Source organism: Mesoplodon densirostris, chromosome 7 (genome assembly GCF_025265405.1).
Source record: "Mesoplodon densirostris isolate mMesDen1 chromosome 7, mMesDen1 primary haplotype, whole genome shotgun sequence".
Classification (NCBI taxonomy): Eukaryota; Metazoa; Chordata; class Mammalia; order Artiodactyla; family Ziphiidae; genus Mesoplodon; species Mesoplodon densirostris.
Genome location: NC_082667.1, coordinates 111,302,771 through 111,327,043, shown reverse-complemented (window position 1 = coordinate 111,327,043; position 24,273 = coordinate 111,302,771). Strand labels below are relative to the sequence as shown.

The 24,273-nt window shown below is 49.1% G+C and overlaps 1 protein-coding gene across 1 annotated transcript in view; it reads right to left on the bottom strand.

The window, feature by feature from the left end:
- TMPRSS4 (transmembrane serine protease 4) overlaps window positions 1-24,273 on the bottom strand; it is a 35,113-nt gene that overhangs the window by 4,597 nt on the left and 6,243 nt on the right. Inside the window, exons 3-9 of the mRNA XM_060105267.1 lie at window positions 16,381-16,414; window positions 12,936-13,049; window positions 7,855-8,004; window positions 6,656-6,785; window positions 3,886-3,990; window positions 2,881-2,921; window positions 498-657 (exon numbers count right to left, since the gene is read on the bottom strand). Of these exons, the coding sequence (XP_059961250.1) occupies window positions 498-657; window positions 2,881-2,921; window positions 3,886-3,990; window positions 6,656-6,785; window positions 7,855-8,004; window positions 12,936-13,049; window positions 16,381-16,414 (734 nt within the window). The remainder of the gene's footprint in view (window positions 1-497; window positions 658-2,880; window positions 2,922-3,885; window positions 3,991-6,655; window positions 6,786-7,854; window positions 8,005-12,935; window positions 13,050-16,380; window positions 16,415-24,273) is intronic.

The following is a 24,273-nucleotide window of genomic DNA, read 5'->3' as shown; positions in this document are numbered from 1 at the left end:
AATGATGGTGAAGAGGACCTGGAGCGGTCTTTCCCCAGAGGTATGGGCAGTCCTGTCTCTACTGGCCTGTAAGAGGATCTATCCTTTTTTTTTTTAAGTTTCTGAATATAATGAAGGAGTGGCAGTGACTCTGGACCTGGAACCCCTTCCTGGAAGACTGGCAAAAAGGGAGAGAGTTCTCAGGACTCCAGGCAGATGAGAAGAGCTTTTGTGCCGTGAATGATATGGGGGTAGAGTGAGGACACTGGGTACCTGGTGGCTTCCCGCCTGGAAGGGAAGAGGTCAGCCTTGGTGACTAGCTCTGCTCAGACCCCCAAGGCCTAACAAAGGACATCATGTCCAGTGTCTCACTGGGGTGGCCACACCCTGGGGCATGGTCTTTAGGGGGAGGGGTGGGGTGGGAGAGGGCATCAGAAACCAAGTTGGGAGACAGGGGACCCAGGCACTCAGGCCCCTCTGTGGCTCTGACCCCCGGGGCGCCCTCGTGTGGGCCTTACCGGAAGCAGTGGGCTGCCGTGAGGATCCAGTGCGGGTCCAGGATGCTTCCTCCACAGATGTGTTGTTTGTTATACTGGATGCTGACCTGCCAAGGCCAAGAATCCACAGAGGCCACCTCCCCACCCACCACCCGAGGGACCTTCAGGCTCTCTCCGCAGGCTGGACTCAGTAGAAAGGAGGGAGAAAGCAGGAATCAGACTCTTGCGAGTGAGGACTGCCTCCCCTTAGAGCACCCAGTCTATCCTGAGCAGGGCCCTTAGGACTGGGACCGGGGGCTGGGTCGGGGTGGGAGGACCACGCCAATTTTGAATTATTCACAGGGAGACGTTGAGTGTCCCAGACCACAGGCTTTCCCCCAATCTCCCTCTCCTTTTTTTTTTTTTTTTTTCAACTTTGTTTGAGTTTAGGAGTTGATATTGTGAACATGGGCGTGTCCATTGTGCCAGCGTTCATGACCTTCAAACTAAACAGGGACGCAGAATTATGAACGTCCCGCCCAAAGGGGTGTCCCCAGCTCTTCCTACTGAGTAACAGTAAACAGACACCCACAGGCTGCTTTGGGATTGGAGAGTGGGAAGAAAGTTCCAGAAATGGATCTTCCCATCCTGAACTCACCTTTCTCCAAGTCCCTTCCCCCTGCTGAGAGAGTCTCCCAATTTGACATCCTGTTCCCTCTTTCACATCCCACTCTCCTGGCTCTCACATCTGACTCGCAAACTCTTAAAAAAACCCTCCAGTTCCACCTCCCCGTCCTGTTCTCAGCCTCTCCAATCCTTCTGGCAGTCGCTGCCACAGTGGTGGTTCTAAGGGGGAAAGGCTACCACCCTTTTTGGGCCTATGCCTGGCAGGGGCTTTTCAAATACCATCTAATTCCAAACACTGTTTTCTACATGTCACCTCACTCCCCCACTCAAAGCCCCTTAGCATCCCCCTTTGTCTGTAGGGAAGAGTTTAAATTCCCCCTTCCGGCAGCCTTCTGCTGTCCTTATATAAAGTTTCTGTCTAGCCAAATCGATCTGTTGCTATAGCTCCCTAAAAAGTCTTTCTGTTTTTGCTCCAGGAAGGGCCTGTCCCTGAGAGGCTGTCTCCTCTCCTGTTTCTCTAGATCACCGACCATTCAGCAGATTTGAATTGTGTGCCTACAGTGTCTCAAGGGTGCTGGGAAGAGGGTGGTGGACAAGACAGAGAGATGGACATGGTCCCTCCCTCCCTGGAGCCTACAGTTCATTCTGTGATGTTTAGCCTGGGCACTTCCTCCAGGTCACACAGTCCCTGGGGATTTTCCTCTCTTGGCATTTCCACAGCCTGCCTGGGTGTTGGCCAGCTTTTCTTGTTGACGTGGTTCGGTTTTGTCTTCTCAGTGAGACAGAAGTCTCCTCAAGGGAGGGTCTGTGGCTTAAGCCTCTTTGTGACTCCAGGGCTTTTCAGCTTAGCACATTGAGTGATGTGAACATTCATTCATTCGTTCATTGACCAGCCACCATGGGTCAGCCCTCACTCACTAGGTATCGTGGGGGTCACATGATAATGACTAAGAGTCTTAGCATCCAACAAGGAAGCATATACACTGCTAAACTGCAAAGGCAGCGAGGATGACCCTTCTCCTCTAAGGCGGCCCAGTTTCTGGCCATCTTGCCAGGCTCTGCTCGGTTCTCCCATGAGGCTGGTGGGATGAGCAGGGCTACAGTGCTTGTTTTGTCTTCTGATCTCCTCTCAGAGCTAGGGGGTCTCCCGGGATCCTCTTGGGTAGTCGGACTGAAGGGCTTCTTGGGAAGATGAACTTAAGAGAGGTCAGGTGAATTACTCAAGGTCACCCTGGAAGCCAGTGGACCTGGTGCCCAGGTCTCCTGCCCCTCCCCCTGCCCCACCCCAGGTGCAGCTCTCTCTGAAGCATGTCAGCCGGGACCACTGCTCAGCTTGGTACTTCCTGCACGTGGCCTTGCACCTCTCTCTTTGCTCAGCCATTAGCTCCTCAGGACAGAGGCCTGGCGGTGCTGATACATTCTAACCGTTCCACGAATCTTTGCTAAATGGGATGTGGGTAATCAGATCTTGGACAGATGAGCTGACTGTGACAAAGGAGGTTATGTGGGCCCTGGCCAGGGGTGGGAGGGGGTGGAAGCCCAGTCCTGCCCTTTCCGGTTTTCCTACTCTCTCTCCTGGGTCTCCGCCCAGGTTGTGGGACTGAGCGTGGACAGTAAGAAGGAGTTCTTACTGTCAACCACTTGAAGGAACGTTACCTACAAGCCCAAGGCCAAGGGAGTAAGGTTGGGACAAAACAGCGTGACACCTGGAGTCTGAGGGATTTAAGAATGAGGATGAAGTTCTTCCCTGCTTATTGCTGGCCCAGGACCCAAACCCTCAGAGATGGGGCGTACTCACCAACGCACTGTAGGGAAACCAGGGAGCCTGAGAGACAGGAGCTGGAAGGGAGACACAGGCGTCCTGTGGTTTCTGCTTGTCCCTTGGCTGGGAGGCAGGGACTCAGGTCTCCCAGCACTATTGATTAAAGTCCCCTCCCAGGACCCGGGAAATACGGAACCTGAATGGTGGGGCTGTATAGACACCGTACTTTCACCCAGTTCAGTGCGATTTAATGCAATTGGATTCTACAGCACTACTGATAAGCATCTACTACGTGCTGGGCCCTGCCCGAGTCACAGCCCACCCCGGGCTCTTGGCAGCCTGAGATGGAATAGAGCAGAGGCTGGGGCAGTGTCTGCTGTACTGCGGGCTCTCCAAACAGAAGAGGAATGGGATTTCGATGAAATTCCAGGCAAATGATCATTCTGCTCCTCTTCCTGTCCTTTTCAAGATTTACTCTTTGATGAATAAGCAGCCCTCAGCAACATCCCTGAATGCAAAGAAGCCAGCATCCTCTCTGAGTCACTCTGCTGCAGGGTGACAGTTTTCCTGTAGATGCCGGGCTCTGACTCAGGGTGGTGGGCACGGGAGTGGTGCATTGACAGAGGCCATGCAGCTTCTCCTCTGGAGAGTTGGAAATGTGGGGAGGGCTTACTCTGGCCTGGAGGAGAGGCAGGAAGGACAAAGTGGCCTTTGGAATCTTGCCTCTTGGGCTTAATAGGGAACATAAGGCCATAGGAAACAAATTTGGTTTTCTTAATTGACTGATGAAAGGCCACCAGCTTGTGGACAGCACGCTTTGTCCAGCTGCTCCTTGTATTAAAACAAAGAGTCAATACAGAAAACCTCTCAGAAATGTGATGCTCTAGCTTTTGGTATCCGACAGTCTGCCTGGCCAGGAGTTCTTTTTTGTTGTCTGGCTTAAGTTTGCCTTGCTAAGTCTGTTCAGGGTGGGCTGGCTGCAACCCCGATGGCATCGTCCACATGTGAGCCTTTGTGGGCCGGGGGTGCCCTCTCACTTACTCATTTGAGTTTTGCACCTGAAGCTCCTGCATGTTCTCTGTGATTTTGACAACATCCAGGTCTTGGGCTGGGCCAATCTCCACGGCTCTGAAGGTGGGTTTGCTGCTCATGTTGGGAGGGAAGGAGAGGGAGGGAGAGATGTGAGCTGGGGCAGGAGTTTAGACCAAGAGGGTAGGAGTAGTCCCCACTCCCAGGAGAGGGGGCAGCAGAGACTTCTGGGTACGGCGTGGCAGGGGAGTGGAGGCGGCCTTGGTCAGTGAGGGTGGTGACTGCTTTGCTAGATGACAAGGGATGGTCCCTTGGCATCCCAGGATTCAGCCCTGGGCACAGTGCTGTTGTGGACTTGCTTTCTCAGGCAGGGAAGCCTGGTCCTGAACCCAGAGCCCTGGACAAATGTTACGGATGTCCTTTGATAACTCCCGGCTCTGTCCCTCTTCCAAATGTCCCGCGGTTTCTTCTGGTTCACAGCGAGGGGAACAAGGAGGCAAAGGAACCAGGTTAGCTCTCCCCTCACCTTGGAGGGAACTGAATGTGGATATGTTGCTCTCCAGACAAGGCATCTGGTCTAAATTTGGTAGTGGGGTACATTTATGGTCCCTTTGGAGGTAGGACAGGCCAAGATCAGGCTTCACATGCATCCAGACAAACATTTCTCTCATTTGGACCACTCTCCCTCTTCCTCTCCTCTAACCCATGCTTGTCTTTATCAAACCTTAGGTGTAAGTCTGCCCTCCTCCAGGAAGGTTTCCCTGATTAATCCCATCTTTCTGATGGTACCTGTACTGAATCTGCCTCTTTCCCATCTCTCCTATCCTTCCCCATCCAGCCATGCTTTACAGAGCTAGTATAAACTCTGTATGCAGGCGTGGGTCAACCTGAGGCACTGGCTGACTGGCACATTCTCACATTCCCAGCCAGGAATCTGGCACTACCTGGATGACCCAGGCATGGCACCTGCAAGACTGAAGTCTAGCAGTGTGGGGTTTTGTGCTGAGAGCCCTCAGGACTGAGGTTCTTGTCCTGGCTCTGACACTAGCTTGCTGTATACCCTTGGTAGGTCATATTCCCTCTCTGGGTCTCTCTAAGCCTCAGTTTTCCTCTGTATAAAACGATGGGTGGACCAGATGATCTCTAGAGTCCTTCCCACATTGAGCCATCTAGGGTTTTGTGGTCCTGGGACAAAAAGGGCCTCCTAGCCAGGGAAATCTGAGACCCAGAAGGAGGGATCATGGTGGAAATGGACATTCCCAGGAGAGTTAGCCTCTGTTTACCAGTTACATCCTGATGAATAATCCTGACCAGCTTTGATCTTGTAGAGCTTAAGAGAGAGATGGCTTGGTGCCTTAAAGAGCTCCAGAAGGACAGAAATTGCAGGAGCCTTTTACCTTAAGAGCCCCTGGAGACACCCTGGTTTCATAATCAAGCTGCAGCCTGCTCTGCTGGTACAGCTGACGCTGCAGTTGGCTGGACTGCAGTAGGGAGGAGGGGAGGCTGCAGCCAGAAGCCTGGGCTGGGGTGGCTGCTGGGGGAGGGGAAACAGCAGGGACAGGACGTGCCTTCCCAGCTCTCCTTGAAAATGAAGGTGGTAGGGTATCCTCTTCAGCGGGTACTGGATGTTGCACCCCATGGAGGGCAGAGAGCAGGAGAAGCCTGATAACCAGACAGCAGAAGGGGCAAATAGGTCTGATGGATCAGTAATGGCTGCCTGCAGCACTTATTGAAAACGGACCTTGAGGCTGCTCTAGGGATTGATGGAAGCGGGTTCTGTGACTGATAGATGAGGTCTGCTTAAGATTTATCATTTCTACCTAGTCTCTGCGTCCAGTGTCTCAGGATCCTGAAGTTGGGGGCTTGGTAGGAAGAGATTATCCCCTGTGCAACTGAATTCATGGGTTCTTTTCTATCCTCTCCAGTTAGGCTGTGAGTGATCAGCTGTCTCCCCTCCCCTCCCTTTATAAATGAAACCTCCAGAGAAGAGAGAATTACCCAACCGAGAAACAGAGATGCTTCTGATGCCCAGGAATTAGGGAATCTTGGGCACAAATGCCAGCCCTCTCCCTCCCAGCTACCATCCAAGCAAGTTACTTACCTTCTTTGAACCTACTTCTAAAATAGATAGAATAATAACTACCTTTCTGGTTTTTGCCAAGATCAAATGAATATAAATACGTAATGCTGATTACCCTTCTTATATCCTTTTTCATACACTGAAGATTTAAAACTGCTTTTGAAATTTGCTGAGAAAGCTGAGATTGCTGATGAAGGCCCAGTGAAATCAGGTTCATTTAAACTAAATTTTAACCAATGGGACTTTGAATAAGTAAATAAGACTTTTGTATTCTGGGGCAGGGACAGCGACTTGCCAAGCCAAGAAGGAGTGAGGATTGAGGAGTAAAGGAAAGGAAAGGATTGCAAAGGAGCTTGAACTGTGTGTGTGTGTGTGTGGGGGTGGCAGTGGGGGGGGGGGTGGCAGTGGGGGTGGGGGAGGGGTGGGGCAGATATCCTCTCTCTGGTGCCTCTTAACCATCCTATGAGGTTGGTATTGCTTCCCCCAGTAACTCTTGAACATGTTGAGGCTTAGAAGATTTAACTTCATGCTGCTCATAAGGGAAAGTGCTTCAAAAGCAGCTCTGACTCCAATACCTATACTTTTAAGGAAAGAGGGAGGAAGGAGGAAGGAAGGAGAGGAAAAGGGGAAAGAGGAAGGAAGAAAGAAAGGGAGAAAGGTCATGGGGTGAGGTGACAGCCTCCAGAGCCTTGGGCTGGGTACCTGTCATAGCCCATCTGCCCACAGGCTGTCTTGGCAAGAGCTTCTGTGAAGTTGTCGAAACAGGCGGAGGCCCAGTTCTTTGTGGCCAGGTCCAGCACCTGCAGGGTGGATCGGTCGCTGGAGAGGCGGACTGGAAGGGGAGGAACCCGGGTCAGCTCAGGGCAGGGACCCATTTGGCCTATCTCCCACGGAATTCATCATGTGACCAGCCCAAACCGGTAGCCCAAACCCTACCAGGAACTGGGGAGCATCACAGAACACCAACCCTTTCAACCTCAAGGGAAGTTCCTCCATTTGGCTTTGCCAGATTGAGTCTCATTCTGACAGTAGCTAGGGTGACTAGATGTCCTGGGGACAATCTCCATTTTGACCTTTGCCTTGGCATAATTATTAATAGCTCTTTATATGTATAAGTTTTGATGATATATTACATGGCTTCCCTACCCATAATTCACACAGCTTGCCTAGCCTGGGAAAACTTCGCAAAGAGGAATGTTGCTCTTTTTCCATGTAAGGTCAGAGAGGGGAGTGCTATTGGCAGTAGGGTGGCAGGGCCTATAGGCATTTGACTTCTGATAAAAAAGAGCAAATACACATAAAAAAGAGCAAATACCCAGGAAGTTACTCAGCCTTGCCCCACAAAAGCCCCCATCACCCGTGTCCTGGGCTGTCTTTTCTTTTCAGAGCCCAAGTAATAGGTGGATCAAGTTGGGCTAGAACAGTCCAAGAAAGAACATGGGTTTTTATGTTTGAAACATCTTAATATTCTTTGAAGGACCTAGCTCAGTCTTGTTCCATAATGTGTTACAATAAACACTTACCTAATGAATAGAGGGATCAATAGCTGGCTAACGGCCTTAATGGTCTCTTTCTAGTCCCCTTGAAATAATAGATTTCAGAGAAAGGAGGGAACTCCCCAAGGTCGTTCCATTCAGCACGCAGGAGCAGCAGGAATGGGGCAGGCTCAGTTACAATTTCCTGTCCCCTCTGGCCCACATTTGTTCATCAAAATTTACTGAGTGTTTGCATGTCAAGTATTGGGGACCTAGTAGACAAGACATGATCCTGTTTTTAAGAACCTTACAACGGGGAAGGAAAGTGACTAGTCTAGTCAGGTGGCAGATGTGCAGTGGACCAAGGGGACCTGAGTCGACTTCCTGCCCTTACCACTCCCCTGGCCCCACAGCCCCTAGACTCACCTGTCACTGGAGGCCCATCGGGGAATTTCTTGACACAGTGCTGCTCATCCTCCCCTGAGGCACAGTCCTGCTGGCCATCACACAACTGCCCCCTCGAGATGAAGTGGAGGGGCTGCCCGCAGAGGAAGTAATTGTCCAGAACCACCTTGACTGTAAGGCAAGGGCAGGGAGGGGCAGAGAGGGCTGACGGTCAAGCAGGCAGCCCAGGGGCAGGAGAGATTGTTTCCCTGAAAACATGCTGGGCCTGGAGACAGGCAGATGTGGGTTCCAGGCCCAGTTCTGTCACTTAGGAGCTGGTGTTCTTGGTCCTGAGCCTCAGTTTCCTCATCTGTAAAATGGAGATAATAACATCTGTCCCTATCCCTAAAGATGGCTGAGGAGTCAATCAAGATCATGTGTGGGGAGCAATTTAGAAACAGTCCCCACTAGTCTCTCAACCCCAAGTGCTGGCACAGTGCCTCTGTGGATGGAGAAGACAGCCCTGGGCCTGGAGTCTGAAGACCCGAGTGCTGGCTCTGCCACCTACTGTGTGAATTTAGACCAATCGCTTCCCCTTTCTGGGCCTCACAGGGTTGCAGAGAACGTTTGATGAGCTGGTGGTTGTGAAAGTGTCTCATCACTATCAAGTGCAGTTCTAGGATTTGGTGTTTTTATCTGGGGTTGAAAGACCCATTAGGAGGTTGGTGTTTTGCTTTGTTTTTGTCTTCTGCCTCCTGCCTTCAAGATTCTATTGCTCCTTTGCTGTCTTAGATGATGGGAAGGAGTCTAGTGTTTTTAAGTCCTCAGAAAATGCAATATAGCTTTGGAAGTTTTAGCCACGGCAATCAGAGAAGAAAAAGAAATAAAAGGAATCCAAATCGGAAAAGAAGAAGTGAAACTGTCACTGTTTGAAGATGACATGATACTATACATAGAGAATCCTAAAGATGCTACCAGAACCTACTAGAGCTAATCAATGAATTTGGTAAAGTAGCAGGATAGAAAATTGATGCACAGAAATCTCTTGCAATCCTATACACTAATGACAAAAAAATCTGAAAGAGAAATTAAGGAAACACTCCCATTTACCATTGCAACAAAAAGAATAAAATATATAGGAATAAACCTACCTAAGGAAACAAAAGACCTGTATGCAGAAAACTAGAAGACACTGATAAAAGAAATTAAAGATGATACAGACAGATGGAGAGATATACCATGTTCTTGGATTGAAAGATTCAACATCGTGAAAACGGCTATACTACCCAAAGCAATCTACAGATTCAATGCAATCCCTATCAAACTACCAATGGCATTTTTCACAGAACTAGAACAAAAAATTTTACAATTTGTATGGAAACCCAAAAGACCCTGAATAGCCAAAGCAATCTTGAGAAAGAAAAATGGAGCTGGAGGAATCAGGCTCCCTGACTTCAGACTATACTACAAAGCTACAGTAATCAAGACAGTATGGTACTGGCACAGAAACAGAAATATAGATCAATGGAACAGGATAGAAAGCCCAGAGATAAACCCACGCACATATGGTCACCTTATCTTTGATAAAGGAGGCAAGAATATACAATGAAGAAAAGACAGCCTCTTCAATAAGCAGTGCTGGGAAAACTGGACAGCTACATGTTAAAGAATGAAATTAGAACACTTCCTAACACCATACACAAAAATAAACTCAAAATGGATTAAAGACCTAAATGTAAGGCCAGACACTATCAAACTCTTAGAGGAAAACATAGGCAGAACGCTCTATGACATAAATCACAGCAAGATCCTTTTGACCCACGTCCTAGAGAAATGGAAATAAAAAAAAAATAAATGGGACCTAATGAAACTTAAAAGCTTTTGCACAGCAAAGGAAACCATAAGCAAGACGAAAAGACAGCCCTCAGAATGGGAGAAAATATTTGCAAATGAAGCAACTGACAAAGGATTAATCTCCAAAATATACAAGCAGCTCATGCAGCTCAACAGCAAAAAAACAAACAACCCAATCCAAAAATGGGCAGAAGACCTAAATAGACATTTCTCCAAAGAGGATATACAGATCGCCCACAAACACATGAAAGGATGTTCAACATCACTAATCATTAGAGAAATGCAAATCAAAACCACAATGAGGTATCACCTCACACAGGTCACAATGGCCATCATCAAAAAATCTACAAACAATAAATGCTGGAGAGGGTGTGGAGAAAAGGGAACCCTCTTGCACTGTTGCTGGGAATGTAAATTGATACAGCTACTATGGAGAACAGTATGGAGGTTCCTTAAAAAACTACAAATAGAACTACCATATGACCCAGCAATCCCACTACTGGACATGTACCCTGAGAAAACTATAATTCAAAAAGAGACATGTGCCACAATATTCATGGCAGCGCTATTTACAATAGGCAGGACATGGAAGCACCCTAAATGTCCATTGACAGATGAATGGATAAAGAAGTTGTGGCACATATATACAATGGAATATTACTCAGGCATAAAAAGAAACAAAATTGAGTTATTTGTAGTGAGGTGGGTGGACCTAGAATCTGTCATACAGAGTGAAGTAAGTCAGAAAGAAAAACAAATACTGTATGCTAACACATATATATGGAATCTAAAAACAATGATTGTGATGAACCTAGGGACAGGACAGGAATAAAGATGCAGACATAGAGAACGGATTTGAGGGCACGGGTGGGAAGGGTAAGCTGGGAGGAAGTGAGAGAGTGGCATGGACATATATACACTACCAAATGTAAAATAGTTGGCTAGTGGGAAGCAGCCGCAGAGCACAGAGAGATCAGCTCGGTGTTTTGTGACCACCTAGAGGGATGGGATAGGGAGGGTGGGAGGGAGACGCAAGAGAGAGAGGATATGGGGATATATGTATATGTATAGCTGATTCACTTTGTAATACAGCAGAAACTAACACAACATTGTAAAGCAATTATACTCCAATAAAGATGTTAAAAGCAAAGAAAAAATTGTAAAAAAAAAAAAAAAAGTCCTCAGGGAACAGATATTTCCATACTTTCCAAACTGTCCTGGCTCCTCCTGCCTGACTGAACTCTCCCTTGGCCTGAAGCTCCCCTCTGCAGCCCAGCATCACCACTGGCTGACCCTAGGAGTGGTGGTAACAAGTCTGACTTGGCCCTGCTTATCACTGCTAAGCGCTTTCCTTGCATTGTCACCTGGAATCCTGACAACAACTTTAGGAGCCAGGTGCCATTATGAACTCCCATTACAAATAAAGAAATGGAGGTTTAGAGAGTTAGGGTTTATTTCCCAAGGCCACTTAGCAGTCAGGTGTTAGAGCCAGGATTTTGATCAGTGTCTGTCTAGTTCTAAGGCTCTTTGCTGCCTCTCCGCACCTTCCCTGAAGGAGCTCAAAATGTGATCTTATGGCCCCGATGCTCCTGGTTTGAGAAGCAAGGGAGAAAGAGCAGGTCAGTCAGATATTTCCTGGACTTTCAGAGTTTGGTTCATGGTCAGGAGCCTGGGTGAGGAGGGGTCCCTTCTGCCTCCTGGGGTGAAGCCAGGACACAGCGTCACCAGTTGAGCCCCCAGAAGCCAAAAGGTTGAGGGAGCCCAGCCCAGGATGGAAGTTCACGTTACCTCCTCTGGTTGCAGAACCTGGGGGTCCCGGGTTGGAAGCTGCACAGGGCCTTCTGAGACAGGGAGAGCCCGACTCTAAATTATGTACTTGTACCTGCCTTGGATCACCCTGAACCTGGCCCTGTCTTCTCTCTCCACTATGGCAGGGCACGTGCTCAGAGTAGGCAGGCTCATCTTGATATTAGTCTGAGCCAAACTGGCCTAGGACAGTAAATCTGCTGCTGCTGCACACCCACCACCGCTTTGGGCCAGCCAAGGTCAAGAGGAATGATTTGGAGTTATCTGCATCTCACGTACTGATAGGGAGCTCAGGGACCTGGGTGGTGTTTGTGTTGTGTATCTGCATTTCCACCACCACGAAGTAGAAGTGGACCTACCCAGTCAGGGCTTGGGGACCTGTCCTAGCCCCGTCCTCGACTGCCACACCCCCTCTCTGCCTCAGTGCCCAAGTGGAGAATGAGGCGTTGGATGACCTCTGAGCGTCCTCCAACGAGTTGAAGGCTGCTGCAGGTTCCTGGAAGGCCGTCCTGGCCTGGTGAGCAAACACGTGGCCTCGGCCACATCTCTACACACTTGGTGATGACCTACACTTTTGCACAACTTGGTTTTTATCCAGGTACTTTACGCGCGTTAACCTCATTGGTTCTCTGATATCCCTCTGAGGGAGGCAGGATGTTTTACAGGTGAGGAGACTGAGGTTAAGAGAGGTCGAGGGACTTACTCAAGGTCACATAGCAGCAAGAAGGGGCAGCGCTGGGATCCCCGACCCAGGTGTCCTGATTCCTAGTCTGGTCCCCTCAGCCCTACTTCCTTCCTGAAAGCTGCGGTCAGTAGCCTGCTGTGACTGTGGGGGTGGGTGAAGATGGGGACTCAGTCACAGGATGTGCGGGCTGAAAAGGGAGGGACTGTGGGAATCGGGGCTCGCTCAGTTTACTCTTCTTTGCCCCAGAGTGGCCTGCCTGGGATAACAGGGGGTCTCAGGCTCCTGCCATGGTGAAGCCAGAGCTCAAGGTGGGGAGAGGTGCTGTCTGCCTGGGCATCTTCCCCGATGCGTCCTCCCTGTTGCCCTCCTCATAAGCAGACATGCTGCCTGCTCCTCCCAGCAGGGCTGCGGATCCACCCCGCTCTCTGTCTGCAGACTTGGGGCGGAGCAGGCAGGGGGCCTGGCTGCTGTGCCATTGCCTGAGTGGGTTTGTAACTGGTGCAAACTGAGCTTTCCCCGCAGAAGAAATCTTCTGGGATAGAATCCATCTGGGTAGATGGGGGCTGAGTTCATCTCCCTCTCACTCTGAGAGGAAGGCTCCCTTCAGAGCAGGGGTGGATACAAAGCTCTATGCAGATCACCTGGCCTTGACTCTGCGGGGGTGGGGAGTGCTCTGAGGTGAGGGCAGGGGAGGGGTGGGTGGGAGCTGCCACTTGCTGTAGGGGTGGAGGGGGGGCAGTAAGGCGGCATGGGGGCCGGGGTGAGGGCTGCCACTTACTGAGGACAGCCACGGTCATGATGATCAGCAGGCTCAGCAGTGCTGCGATGATGGGGATCCCCACCTTTCTGAAGATCTCCAGGGAGGTGCGGGATTTGCGCAGGGGGGTGACATCTGTGAGGGGGAGGGGAAGAGCCTGCAGTCAGTACTCGGAGACCACCCCTGCCAAGGCCCACAGCTTCCCCACCCTCTGGCCCCTGGTGCGGAGCCCAGGAAAACTTTGGGGACCGTTTTGGTTGATGCTGGGGTTATTCCTGCAGACTAGGCTTAGCTTCCTCAGCATAGGGGCCCCCCACCTCCTTTCACTTACCCGGGCGTGTCCCTCTTGCACAGGTGCTCCTCTAGCCCATGGCACCTTCTCTTTGTCTCGACAGCCTCTTCTAGGATGTTTCATTCTCTCCAGTCTGACCTGCGTCTGTCCCAGGAGAGGCACGTACCCTTTCCCTTTACTATCATGTATCCTCTTTCCTGACTTGTCTTTCGATTAAACTATAAGCTCCAGGAGGGCAGGGGCTGTCAGCACAGTGTGTGCTTAGTGGAAGCTTAATAAATACTTGTGAATGAAGGTGACCTAATGGCCTTCATCTCCAACTCAGTTCAACACACAGCTAGTCCCTAGAAAGGTCCTGTCTTTAAGGAGATTCCAATTTGGGGGAAGAGGCAAACAGGGACACAATTGCCAGTACCACCAGACACCATCAAGACACTTAAATGGGTCTTTCTAGGTGGAGATGGGGGAGGGAGGAGTGGGTCCAGCTTGGTGAAGGCCTGGGTGTTGGGAGCTGTGAGCTGCTGGCGTGCCTGGGAGGTAAGGTGGGTAAAAGCATGTTTTGGAAGCAGGGCTGGCAAAGTCAGCTTGTGGAGAGTCTTGACTGTCATGCTAAGGGATTTGGATTTTATCCTGAGGGCAGTGAGGGACCATGGAAAGCTTTTAAGCAGCAGAGAGATATGATCACATGAATATTTAGAACTATGACTCTTTCATCAGGGAGGAGATGGACTAGAACAAGAGTCTGGGGTTCGGGAGACCAGGAGGGACCTATTGATGTCTAAAACAGAGGCAATAATAACTATATTGTCCACTTCATGTGGCTATCCAAGGAGATGGAACATGGCAAGGCTTTAAAAGATTAAATTCTCACCAAGCGTCAGGGATAGGCTCTTTGGTGTCCCCTCTCCTTGCAGGCAATAAGCTGGGGAGGTGCCATGGGGACTTCTCCAGGGAGAGCTAGGGCAGGAGTTATAGCAACCCTGAGAATCCCTGGAAAGCAGTAGGCCAGCTCTCCTCCCCCTCATCTGCACATGGCTTTCTCCTTTACCTCCATCCAATTGTTCTTCAGATGTCACTTTCTTACTGAGGCCTTCTTTGACCTCCCTATTTAAAATTCAATCTTCCAATATTTCCTATCCTCCTTCCCTGTTTTATTTTTTCAAAGCATTCATCACCTTTAATGTGCTGTATATTTTACATATTTTGTATATCATCTAGCCCCTTCCAACCCTGCCTGAAATGAAGTCTCCAGGAAGATGGGGATTTTTGTCTGTTTTGTTCACTGCTGAGTCCCTGGTGCCTAGAACAGTGCCTGGCCCCTAGTAGGAACTCAAAAAATATGTGTCAAGTGAATAAACGGTTTACTCTTTGCTTGTTCTCTTCAGCACATCCCTTCTGCCTTTCTTACAGGTCTCATTTTATTCTTTCTGGAATGATGGCTAGTTATGTTTCTGTCTCTATGTCATTCCTCAGCTGTTCAAAAGCAGAGAATGGCACCCTGCAAGAGACTGGTGCCCAATAAGTGCGGATATCATTGGATGTGTTGATAGGGAAAGCATAGGAAACTCTATGTTTCCTCAATAGGGAGAGGTTGAACCTCAGACCCAGAGCTCTGGCCCTAAGGATGTGGGTTGGTATTGCCTGTTATTATCAGGACCTGGCAACAGAGTAGGTTATTAATAATGTCGTCGGATATTGTTTTTAAAGTTCCAGCAGTGAGTGTTCAGCACTGTCCTCTTTCCTGCAGCCATGGACATGGAGACATTCTGTTCATTCATTCATGCCTGATGTCTTCATTGAGCACCTACCTCTGGGGATAAAAGGTTGGCTTGTTTTCCCAGAAGTGAATGACTTATTGGGAGTCCTTTGATGAGTTCCCTTGTCCAGGGCCCAATGTCTCTGCCTCCCTGATGTTCTCACGGAGAACATCATCAGGAAGCGAAGGGTTTTCTTGGTTTATTGTCTATAAAGTTTATTGTTTATAAAGTTAACCAACCCGCTGAGCTATGAATAGCCTCCTTGCCTGCCACTGTTCCTTCCTCCAGCCTGTCCTGCCGAATGCTGCCAGACAGACATATTGCTCTCATCCCATCACGTCTCTGCTCCAGAACCCTCAAGGGGTCCCCATGACTTCTGTCTCTGGACCACCCTCTTCTCTGGGCTTTCAAAGGCAGTGTAATTTGGCTTCCCTCTCCCAGCCAAATGGACTTCCCACTGCTAGTCCTCGGCAGCCCCATTTCCACAGGAGCAGTTTCACTCCCTGGTCCTTGCACAACCTGAAATCATTCTTAACCTCGGAATCTTCACTTGGCACTGATTTCTCCCTCCCGAGCTCCCTTAATTGTTTTCTGGTTTGGCTGTTCCCAGGCTTACTCAGGTGGTGGAGCCCTTGAATGTCTAGTGTTCTTTGGGGACACCACGGAATATTGATATATTAAATTCCAAAGTAGAAACTAGGCATTGTTTTACCTGCTGAAGATTATATTGTTTGTGATCTTTATTAACTCGTGACCCTGAAATAAATAAGCTGTCAAAGTAAGTGGGATTGGTCATCTCCTTATGAAGCTGTCATATTAATTTGTCTTTGCTCACTCGTTTTGCTGATCAGGTTATCAGGCATAGGTATCAATGGTTTAAAAAAATGGAACAGGAGGAAAAAAAAACCCTATATTTGGGAATACTTCATCTATTAACTTATTTTTCTCTGGTAAGTCAGGCAAACACTGCCATTTTCTATTCTACCAGTGAAAACACCTTTGTCCAGCTTGTTCCTTGGCAGCACGGTCAGACTGTAAACTCCATGAGGGTAGGGACTTTGGCTGTTGTATTTACTGCTGTAGTCCCGTGTCCAGCCCAGGGCCTACCCCGTGCAGGCACTCACAGTATTGTTGAAGGGATGAGAGAATAAGTAACTGAATGAATGAATTAGAAAATCACTGCTGTTGGCGTTTTAGGTTTGATGGTTCTATTTCCCCAGAGACCATGCCTCCTACTTGTAGAATGAATCCTGGAGATGACACTTGCTTGATACATGTTTGGTGAATGGTGGATGGATGTCTCCCGTAGCATTTAGCGCTTGGAGGTGGTGGTGAGGACCATGCAAGAGGGGTTTAGTATCTACTTGGTAACTGAGTGAAACTGAGATAGACAAAGGAAAGCCAGACCTGAGCTTACCGAGGCTGTTCAGGGGTTGACCGCTGTCAGGTTCCTGTAATTGAAGGAAAAACAGTCAGTGAGTTGAGTGAGGGAACCTCTCAGGCTGGGGTTAAGAGCCCAGGAAAGGGCTCTTATCTGCATTCCCTTCTCCCTGCTGAGTCTAAGGTGGGGGGCTCTATGATATCTAAATAATTGATTTAAAATATAAAATTCAGTTATTCATCTAAATGACCTGATACAACAGGTTTACTAATTGTAGCAACTAGTTAGCAATTGAAAAACAACTGGCTGCTGGGCTGTTGTGTGTATTGCTGAGTTTCTTAAGATGGTTCTGCTCGCCTGTCTGTTTTTGTCAATTATTTGCCTACTTTGATAGATATTGTAGTTCTGTAAAAACTTGAACGGACACTTCACCAAAGGGGATACTTCCATGGCCAGTTAAGTGCCAAAAGATGCTTGACGTCATCACTCATCAGGCCCATGTAAATTCAGACCACAATGAACTATCTCTACAGAGACACCAGAATGGTTAAAATTTAAAAGCCTGACAATACTAAGTGCTGATGAGGATGTGGGGCAACTGGAAATCTCAGACACTGCTGCTAAGAGTGTAAATTGGTACAAATATTTTGGAAAAAGGTTTGGCTGAATCTACTAAAGCTAAACATATGACTATTCTATGATTCTTTTTTGTTTTGTTTTGTTTTTTTAAATTTGGCTGCACCAGGTCTTAGTTGAGGCACGTGGGATCTTTGTTGTCACGTGCAGGATCTGCGTTGCGGCATGCGGGATCCTTTAGTTGTGGCATGTGGGATCTAGTTCTCTGACCAGGGATCGAACCCGGGCCCCCTGCATTGGGAGCTTGGAGTCTTAACCACTGGACCACCAGGGAAGTCTCAGTATTCTATGATTCTATGACCAGGAATTAGGGTCAAGAGAAATGAGTACATCTGTCCAGCAAAACACCTGTACATGAATCTTCATACTAGCTTCATCCATAATAACTAAAACTTGGAAAAACCCCAAAGTCAATCACTGATGGAATAAACTGTGGTGTATTCGTATAATGGAATATAATTCAGCAATAGACAAGAATAAACTAGTGTGAAATGCAATGACACATGGAAGAATCTCCGAGACATAATAATGAAAAAAAGAAACTAGACACAAAAGAGTATTATTTCATATATATGATTAAAAGGTAAAGTTAATCCATGGTGATAGAAGTCAGGATAGTGATTATACTGGGGGTTATCTGAAGGAGCACAATGGAGCCTTCTGGAATGTTAGAAAACTAGATCTTGATCTAGGTGTTGGTTACATGGGGGTATATGTGTGTAAAAATTCATTGAGTGGTATACTTTAGATTTGAGTACTTTACTGAACATATGTTATACCTAATAGAACAAACAGACAAAAACAAAAAACTACCAGGACACTAAGTTATTTCTGTGAGTGTAGTCTTAGGTCATCGTGAATACACATACACAAATGCACACAAGGCTCTGTTCTTCCACTCATTTGCACCACTACACGTGCACTCAGCATACACACAGCCACATAGGGGCACACACAGGAGCCCGCACATAAAGGCTCTCATGCAAAGTACTTGCACCCTTTCCTGCAAGGCAGAGCTTAGGGAAGGGTGCTTCCTAAGTTCATGCTCTCCTGCCTCCCATGACTCTCTTTCTTTCCTTTCCTCGTCTGGCATAGGACCTGGAGTCCCTGGGCTGGGCAAGGCCTAGGTCTCTACCCAGGGACATGCCTGCCCGCTGGCTGAGGTCATGGCCGCCCCAGTGGAGGTGGAGGAGCTGCAGGCCCTTGGACATTACCAGGGGGGAGTTTTCCCAGTCCCATCTGGGAGTGAGAGGGCCTCTTCTAACCCCTGGGTGGGTGTCCGAGATTAGAAATTGTGGGGTCCCTGGGTGCTGCCTGCTCCCATGGTTGAGCATGGCGGACATAGTCGTTGGGAGAAGGAGCTTCTTCCTTTTTCCCAAACTGCTGGAGGGGTGTGCCTGGTTTTGCCCTACGGGGGCACTAGGCCACGGGCGGCTGGGGGATGCAGCAGAGATAGCTAGGCTCTGCAGGGGCTGAGCTGGAATTTGAGTTCTGCCTCCTATTAACTGGGAGCCTTTGGGCAAGATACTTAACCTCTCTGAGCTTCAGGTTTCCCCTCCCCTCGGTAGAGTGGGGAAAATGACACCTACTTCAAAGTGCTCCTGTGAGGATGCGATGCGATATCTGATGGAAAGTGCCTGGTTCATAGAGAGAACTCTCCTCCTGGGCCTTCCATCCTGTGCCCCCGGGCATTTGGCACAGAACTCTATTATAGCACTCTCCCGTCGGGTGGTCTCTATTTCTTATTGCCTTTGTGTCTTCAGTGCTTTGCATCCGGCTTGTACCTAGTAAAGGCCCAGTAAATGACTGCTACACGGAACTGAACTCTGGGCTCTGCACTGTAGTTCCTTCCGGGCCGTCTCTCCTCCACCATCACCAGGGCCTGGATAGGGAACTACTTCCAGGATGAAGATGAGAACGATTCTGGCAAGTCTGTTGCGGTAGCCACAGAGCCAGGTGATAATCTTACCAACAGTAATCTGTACACAATTGGCGCGTAGCAGTTTACAAAGCCCTTTTGTCTAACTCAAATACAAAGGTGAAAAGAATTGACGCTCATCTGATAACCAGAGTGGGTAGCATTCAATAGTTAAGTATCAAACAAATATTTTTGGGTGTCTGTGTTGTACCAGGCACTGCTCTGGGAGCTGTGGATTCAAAGACAAATGAGAAATAATTACAGCAAGGATGGGAGAAGTGCCCAAACAAGACAGGTGAGGCCCTGCCCTCAAGATGCTGTATCCTGGGGTGGGGGAGTCAGGGGGAGAGTAGGAGAGGCCAGACGTCAACAGATAAACCCAAAGAGTGATGGGTGCTATGCAGAGAGTAACATGGGTGATAGGAGACAGCGCCTGGCTGGATGCTTAAAATGGGAGGTCTAGGGAAGGGGTGAGGCTAGGGAGGGCCTCTGGCCTGAGACTTGAATGACAGGAAGTAGCCAGGCCGGCAGAAACAAGCTTGGTGTTGGAGGAACAGAATGGAGATCAGTGTGGCTACAGCAAGAGGGGATAAATAGACGGGCGGTGGGAAGATTCAACTGTGCTTCGAAGATAAAGGCAATAGGCCTCGCCAGTAGATTGGATGCTTTTGGGTTTTTAGTGAACAGGTAAGAGGGCATTTGCTGAGATGTGGAAGGCTACAGGAGGGGCAGGTTGGAGGGTTATCAAGGCCGTGCAATTAGTGGCCAATCCCCTGTCAGTTCATTCTTTCTCACGGAATCTGCCTGCACATACATGTCTGCACTGGTTGAAGTAGGTAGGGTAAGTCTCTTTGTTTATTTTTCAGCAAATATTGACTGTTCACCTTTGATGGGTCCGGAACTGTGCTAGAAGCTGAGAGACAGACGGAACAAAAGAGGCTTTCGGTCTGTATTTTCTGGGGCCTTGGATTCCTCACCTCTGAACTGAAGTGACCCTAGTACCCCTGGCTAACATGTTTTCGATCGCTATCAGTTGAGTAGTGGTTATTAAAAAGAAAAAACAATCCATACCTTTTTGAAAACAAAAGAGAATGAGGAAAAAACCCTGCAAGATAGAATGATAGAGGCTGTGATTATCTTGGCCATTACTGCACCCCTGGTGTCTCCTACAATACCTGGCACATAGTGGGTATTTAATAAATCTTTGTTGAATGAAAAAATTAAGGAAAATACTGCAGTTTCAGGGTTCAGTCCTAGGCCAGCCTTGAAGACGCTGACTGAGGTAATTCACACAATGGAATATTATGCTGCAGTCAAAACACATGAACTGTGGTGCCACAAAGTAATATGAACGGCGTGAGCAATTTCATATTAAAGGAAAAATTAAGTCCCAGAAGATTTCATCTAACACAGAATCTTTTTTATTACAAAAAAGCAAAGAAATGGTGAACATGGAAATCAGGATGATTCTAGCACCATCTATGGACTACTGAAGATGTACAATCAAGATATGTTGAGTTGATAAACAAAAAGGACTTGCCCACCTACCTCAGCAAGGGGATCTCCTGGTTAGATGTAGGTTATTGTTAAATTCTAGCTTTTGTTTTGGGTGGTGGGTTTATGGAGGCTTATTACGTTGCTGAAACTGTGTAACTAGGTGGTGAGTTATAGGGAGCCCTGCATGGACCAATGGTGAAAAATGCCATGAATCAATGATTATGATTTATCCAGGGCTGTGCACCTGAAGGTCAAAGAGAAAATAAAAAAGCGCCCGCCTGGGGCTTCCCTGGTGGCGCAGTGGTTGAGAGTCCGCCTGCCGAGGCAGGGGACACGGGTTCGTGCCCTGGTCCGGGAGGATCCCACATGCCACGGAGCGGCTGGGCCCATGAGCCATGGCCGCTGGGCCTGCGCGTCTGGAACCTGTGCTCCGCAACGGGAGAGGCTACAACAGTGAGAGGCCTGCGTACCGCAGGAAAAAAAAAAAAAAAAAAAAAAAAAAAAGCAGCCGCCTGGTTCTGCTGAGGGGTTTGAGGCTCAAACTCCCATCCTCCGGCTGCTTTGCTCTGACTCTTATGCTGCCTGACTTTTCCCATTTAGTGGCCCACTCTTTGGCTTTTCTTGAAGCCTCTCTGGCAAACATCTCCAGCACAGAGATCAGAGATGAAGAGTTGCTAAAATTCTGGGAAGGGGAGCTGCTGAAAGTCAAGGGCATCGGGGATAATGCATCGGGAGTTGGGTGCGTTTTAGGCCTGCGAGTGGCAGCTGAGCAACATCAATGCCAGTGACTTTCCTGAGCAGGATAAAGATGGGGACTCCCAGCAGCTGCGTCGCCTTTCAGTCCAGAATCAATCCTGAGCTGGGGGAAGGAGGGAGGGAGGCTGAGAGATGTGGCGACCAGGTAAGGTTCTGCGATCTGACCCACCCCCAACACTGTGGTGGGTCCCTTCCAGATCACAGTGTGCAAGGCTGAAAGGGTCTCTGGAGTAGAGACAAAACCAGCCAGACAGGGGAAATGTTTTGCCCTGTAGTTGATGGAGGGAAGAGGGCTGAGAGGCCACCAAAGACCAGCTGTGCTTCCTTCTGCTTTGTTGGAGGCATCTCTGTTTATCCCCAGCTTGAACTCAGCCCCTGGCCACAGCTGCTACAGCCTAGGCTCCCCCCTCCCCCCCCCCCCCGCCCAGTGCACGCAGAGGCATTGGCCTTCTCCTTTTGGTCGGGGCCACTGGCTGGGTCAGGCCTGTCTGCTCTGTTGATTCAGTTGCGTCAGAGCCCTGACTCATGGGGCCAGCCCCACTGGTGCCCGACCCAGGGCTCATCCAGGAATGAGAAAGGGCAAGAATACCTGGGGCCCCAGAGCCCAGGAGGGCCCGAGATGGATGAGGTGGGAGGTGGGGTGGGTGGGTGGAAGTTAATTAGTTGAAAAACACCCACCCATTTTCTGATTCACTCAGAGAATCTTCTTTTCCTGTTTCGCAGTTGGTCACTGGTGGCAGAAAGACATTAATCCAAGATCCAAATGTGGAGGCAGAAAAATTAATTCTGCAGTTGGCTACTGTTATATGTCTTTCATAAAGGCTGTGAGGATTAAATGCTCTCACAACAACCCTGAGAAATTATCCCCACTTTACACAAGAGAAAACCAAGACTCCTATAGATTGAGTGGTCTCCATGGCCCCAGAGCAAGTAAGTAACAGATCCATCCCTTGGGGCCAGCCTTTTGGACTTGGTGGACAGTTGTTTTCATTTCCGCACTGTTTCAGTAACCTATCTGATGCCGCCTATGGTCGGCATCAGCTGGTACTGGGTCCTTCTGATTCTCTGCTCCCCTGCAATGAAGTCTAGTTGCATATAATTAGCATGCAGTCAACATGCAGAAATTACCCCCAGCATCTTCCCAGCCCTTCCTCAGTCTGAAGGCAAACCCAACTCTGCTTGGTTCCTGACTCTGCTAAATCGTCCATGAACAAGGGTAAGAAGACCTTCCTCCCAGACTGTATTGAGGAAAGGGCCTACTGCAGTGCTTGGCACCTAGTAGGGGCTTTATTGATATTAGCACCCCTTCTTCCCTCTCTTCCATTAGCTTTGCACCTTTCTCACCTGCTTCTCCTTCCTTTATTTACCAATTACCCTCAGCCCCTGCTGTTTTATTATTTATTTATTTATAAATTTATTTTATTTTATTTATTTATTTTTGGCTGCTTTGAGCCTTCATTGCTGTGAGTGGGCTTTCTGTAGTTGCAGCGAGCGGGGGCTACTCTTTGTTGTGGTGCTCGGGCTTCTCATTGCGGTGGCTTCTCTTGCTGTGGAGCATGGGCTCTAGGCGTATGGGCTTCAGTAGTTGTGGCATGCGGGCTCAGTAGTTGTGGCTTGCGGGCTCTAGAGCGCAGACTCAATAGTTGTGGCACATGGGCTTAGTTGCTCCGTGGCATGTGAGATCTTCCCGGACCAGGGCTCGAACCCACGTCCTCTGCGTTGGCAGGCGGAGTCTTAACCATTGCGCCACCAGGGAAGCCCAGGCCCTGCTGTTTTAGATCCCGAGAAACTCCTGGTTGGGTTTAGCTCAGCTCCAAATCACAGATGAATATCTCAGCTGTTTCCCTTCCAGCTCAGAGATGATGAATCAAACATAAGGCAGCTCTTGTTTATAAATGGGGGTGAGGATTAAGTGTACTGCAGAGAAGACAAAGACCCAGCCGGGGGAGTACGAGTCCTCATCTTGCCCTGTCTTCTCACGTGCTGGGTGGCCTTGGGCACGCTCCTCAACCTCTCTGTGCCTCAAGTTCCCTTTGGGTAATTGGGAACTCTCAGAGATGATGAAGCAGATAAGAGGTTACTAACCACACAATGAAATGGGTATCACCAGGCTAATAATGAGGCAATGAAGAGGCAAATGCTCACAGAGGCCAAAGGAACAGAAAACCTGCCCAGCTTCTTTGTCTGCTTTCTTTGCCAAGCACCCTGCCCCTGGGGCCTTATTTCTCTCTTCTCCACAATGCTGACTCTGCATTCCTTATTCCGGAAAGAAGTTGGTAGGGGCAGAGCTGGGATGATTGGGGTGTAGAAGAAGGGAGAGCAGGGGCCTACAGAAAGGGGCTTTCTGGTCCTGATCTGGCCTGTGGCAGCTTCAGGCTCCCATGGGGTCTAAAGCCCTGGCTTCCCATGGTCTCTCTGGGAAAACCTAGAGCAGGGCTGCTGCTGTTGCTAGGTGATGGGGTATACAGGACCTCTGTGGCTCTGGCAGGTGGCAGCTAGGTTGCTAAGGCTGGTGACATAGCAGGGAGGAAAACCCGAGGGAGGTGGGGGGGAAAGATCTCTGGGTGAGCCAGGGGACCCAGAGGCTGCTTCCAGTCAGCTTGCGGAGTGGGGCTCAGCCATCGGCTGCCTCAGGTGCTTCTCTGAGGGACCTCACACTGTTCTGACCCGTGTACCTGCATCCCACCCCCAACGTGACGGCAAGCAGCTATGTCCTTTCCATCTGCAGGCTGATGCCTTTGCCAGGTTGGAGCAAGTACCCTCTCTCTTGGGTGCCTCAGCTATGACAGGTAAGGTGACGAGAGGGAACATGAAGTGAGGGCTGGGGGATCATGAGTCAAGAGAGGAGGGTGGTAGTTTCCTGAGACAAGCCTGGCTGTGATGCAGTAGCCCTGAGTGCATGGAAGGTTCTCAGAGATGACAACTCATGCTGGCTTTCAAGGGCCTTCTGAATTGTTAGCCTGTCTCCAGGCAGATCCCCCCAGTCCGGGCCACGCACAGGTGGGTATCCAAGCCCTGGCACGGAGGAGCCTCTGGAAACATCCTCACTCAATCTGCCTTGTGCTGAGGTGTCCTGTCGGCAGCACATTTTCCTCTGGACCAGCCTCAGCCTCGGCTGCTGC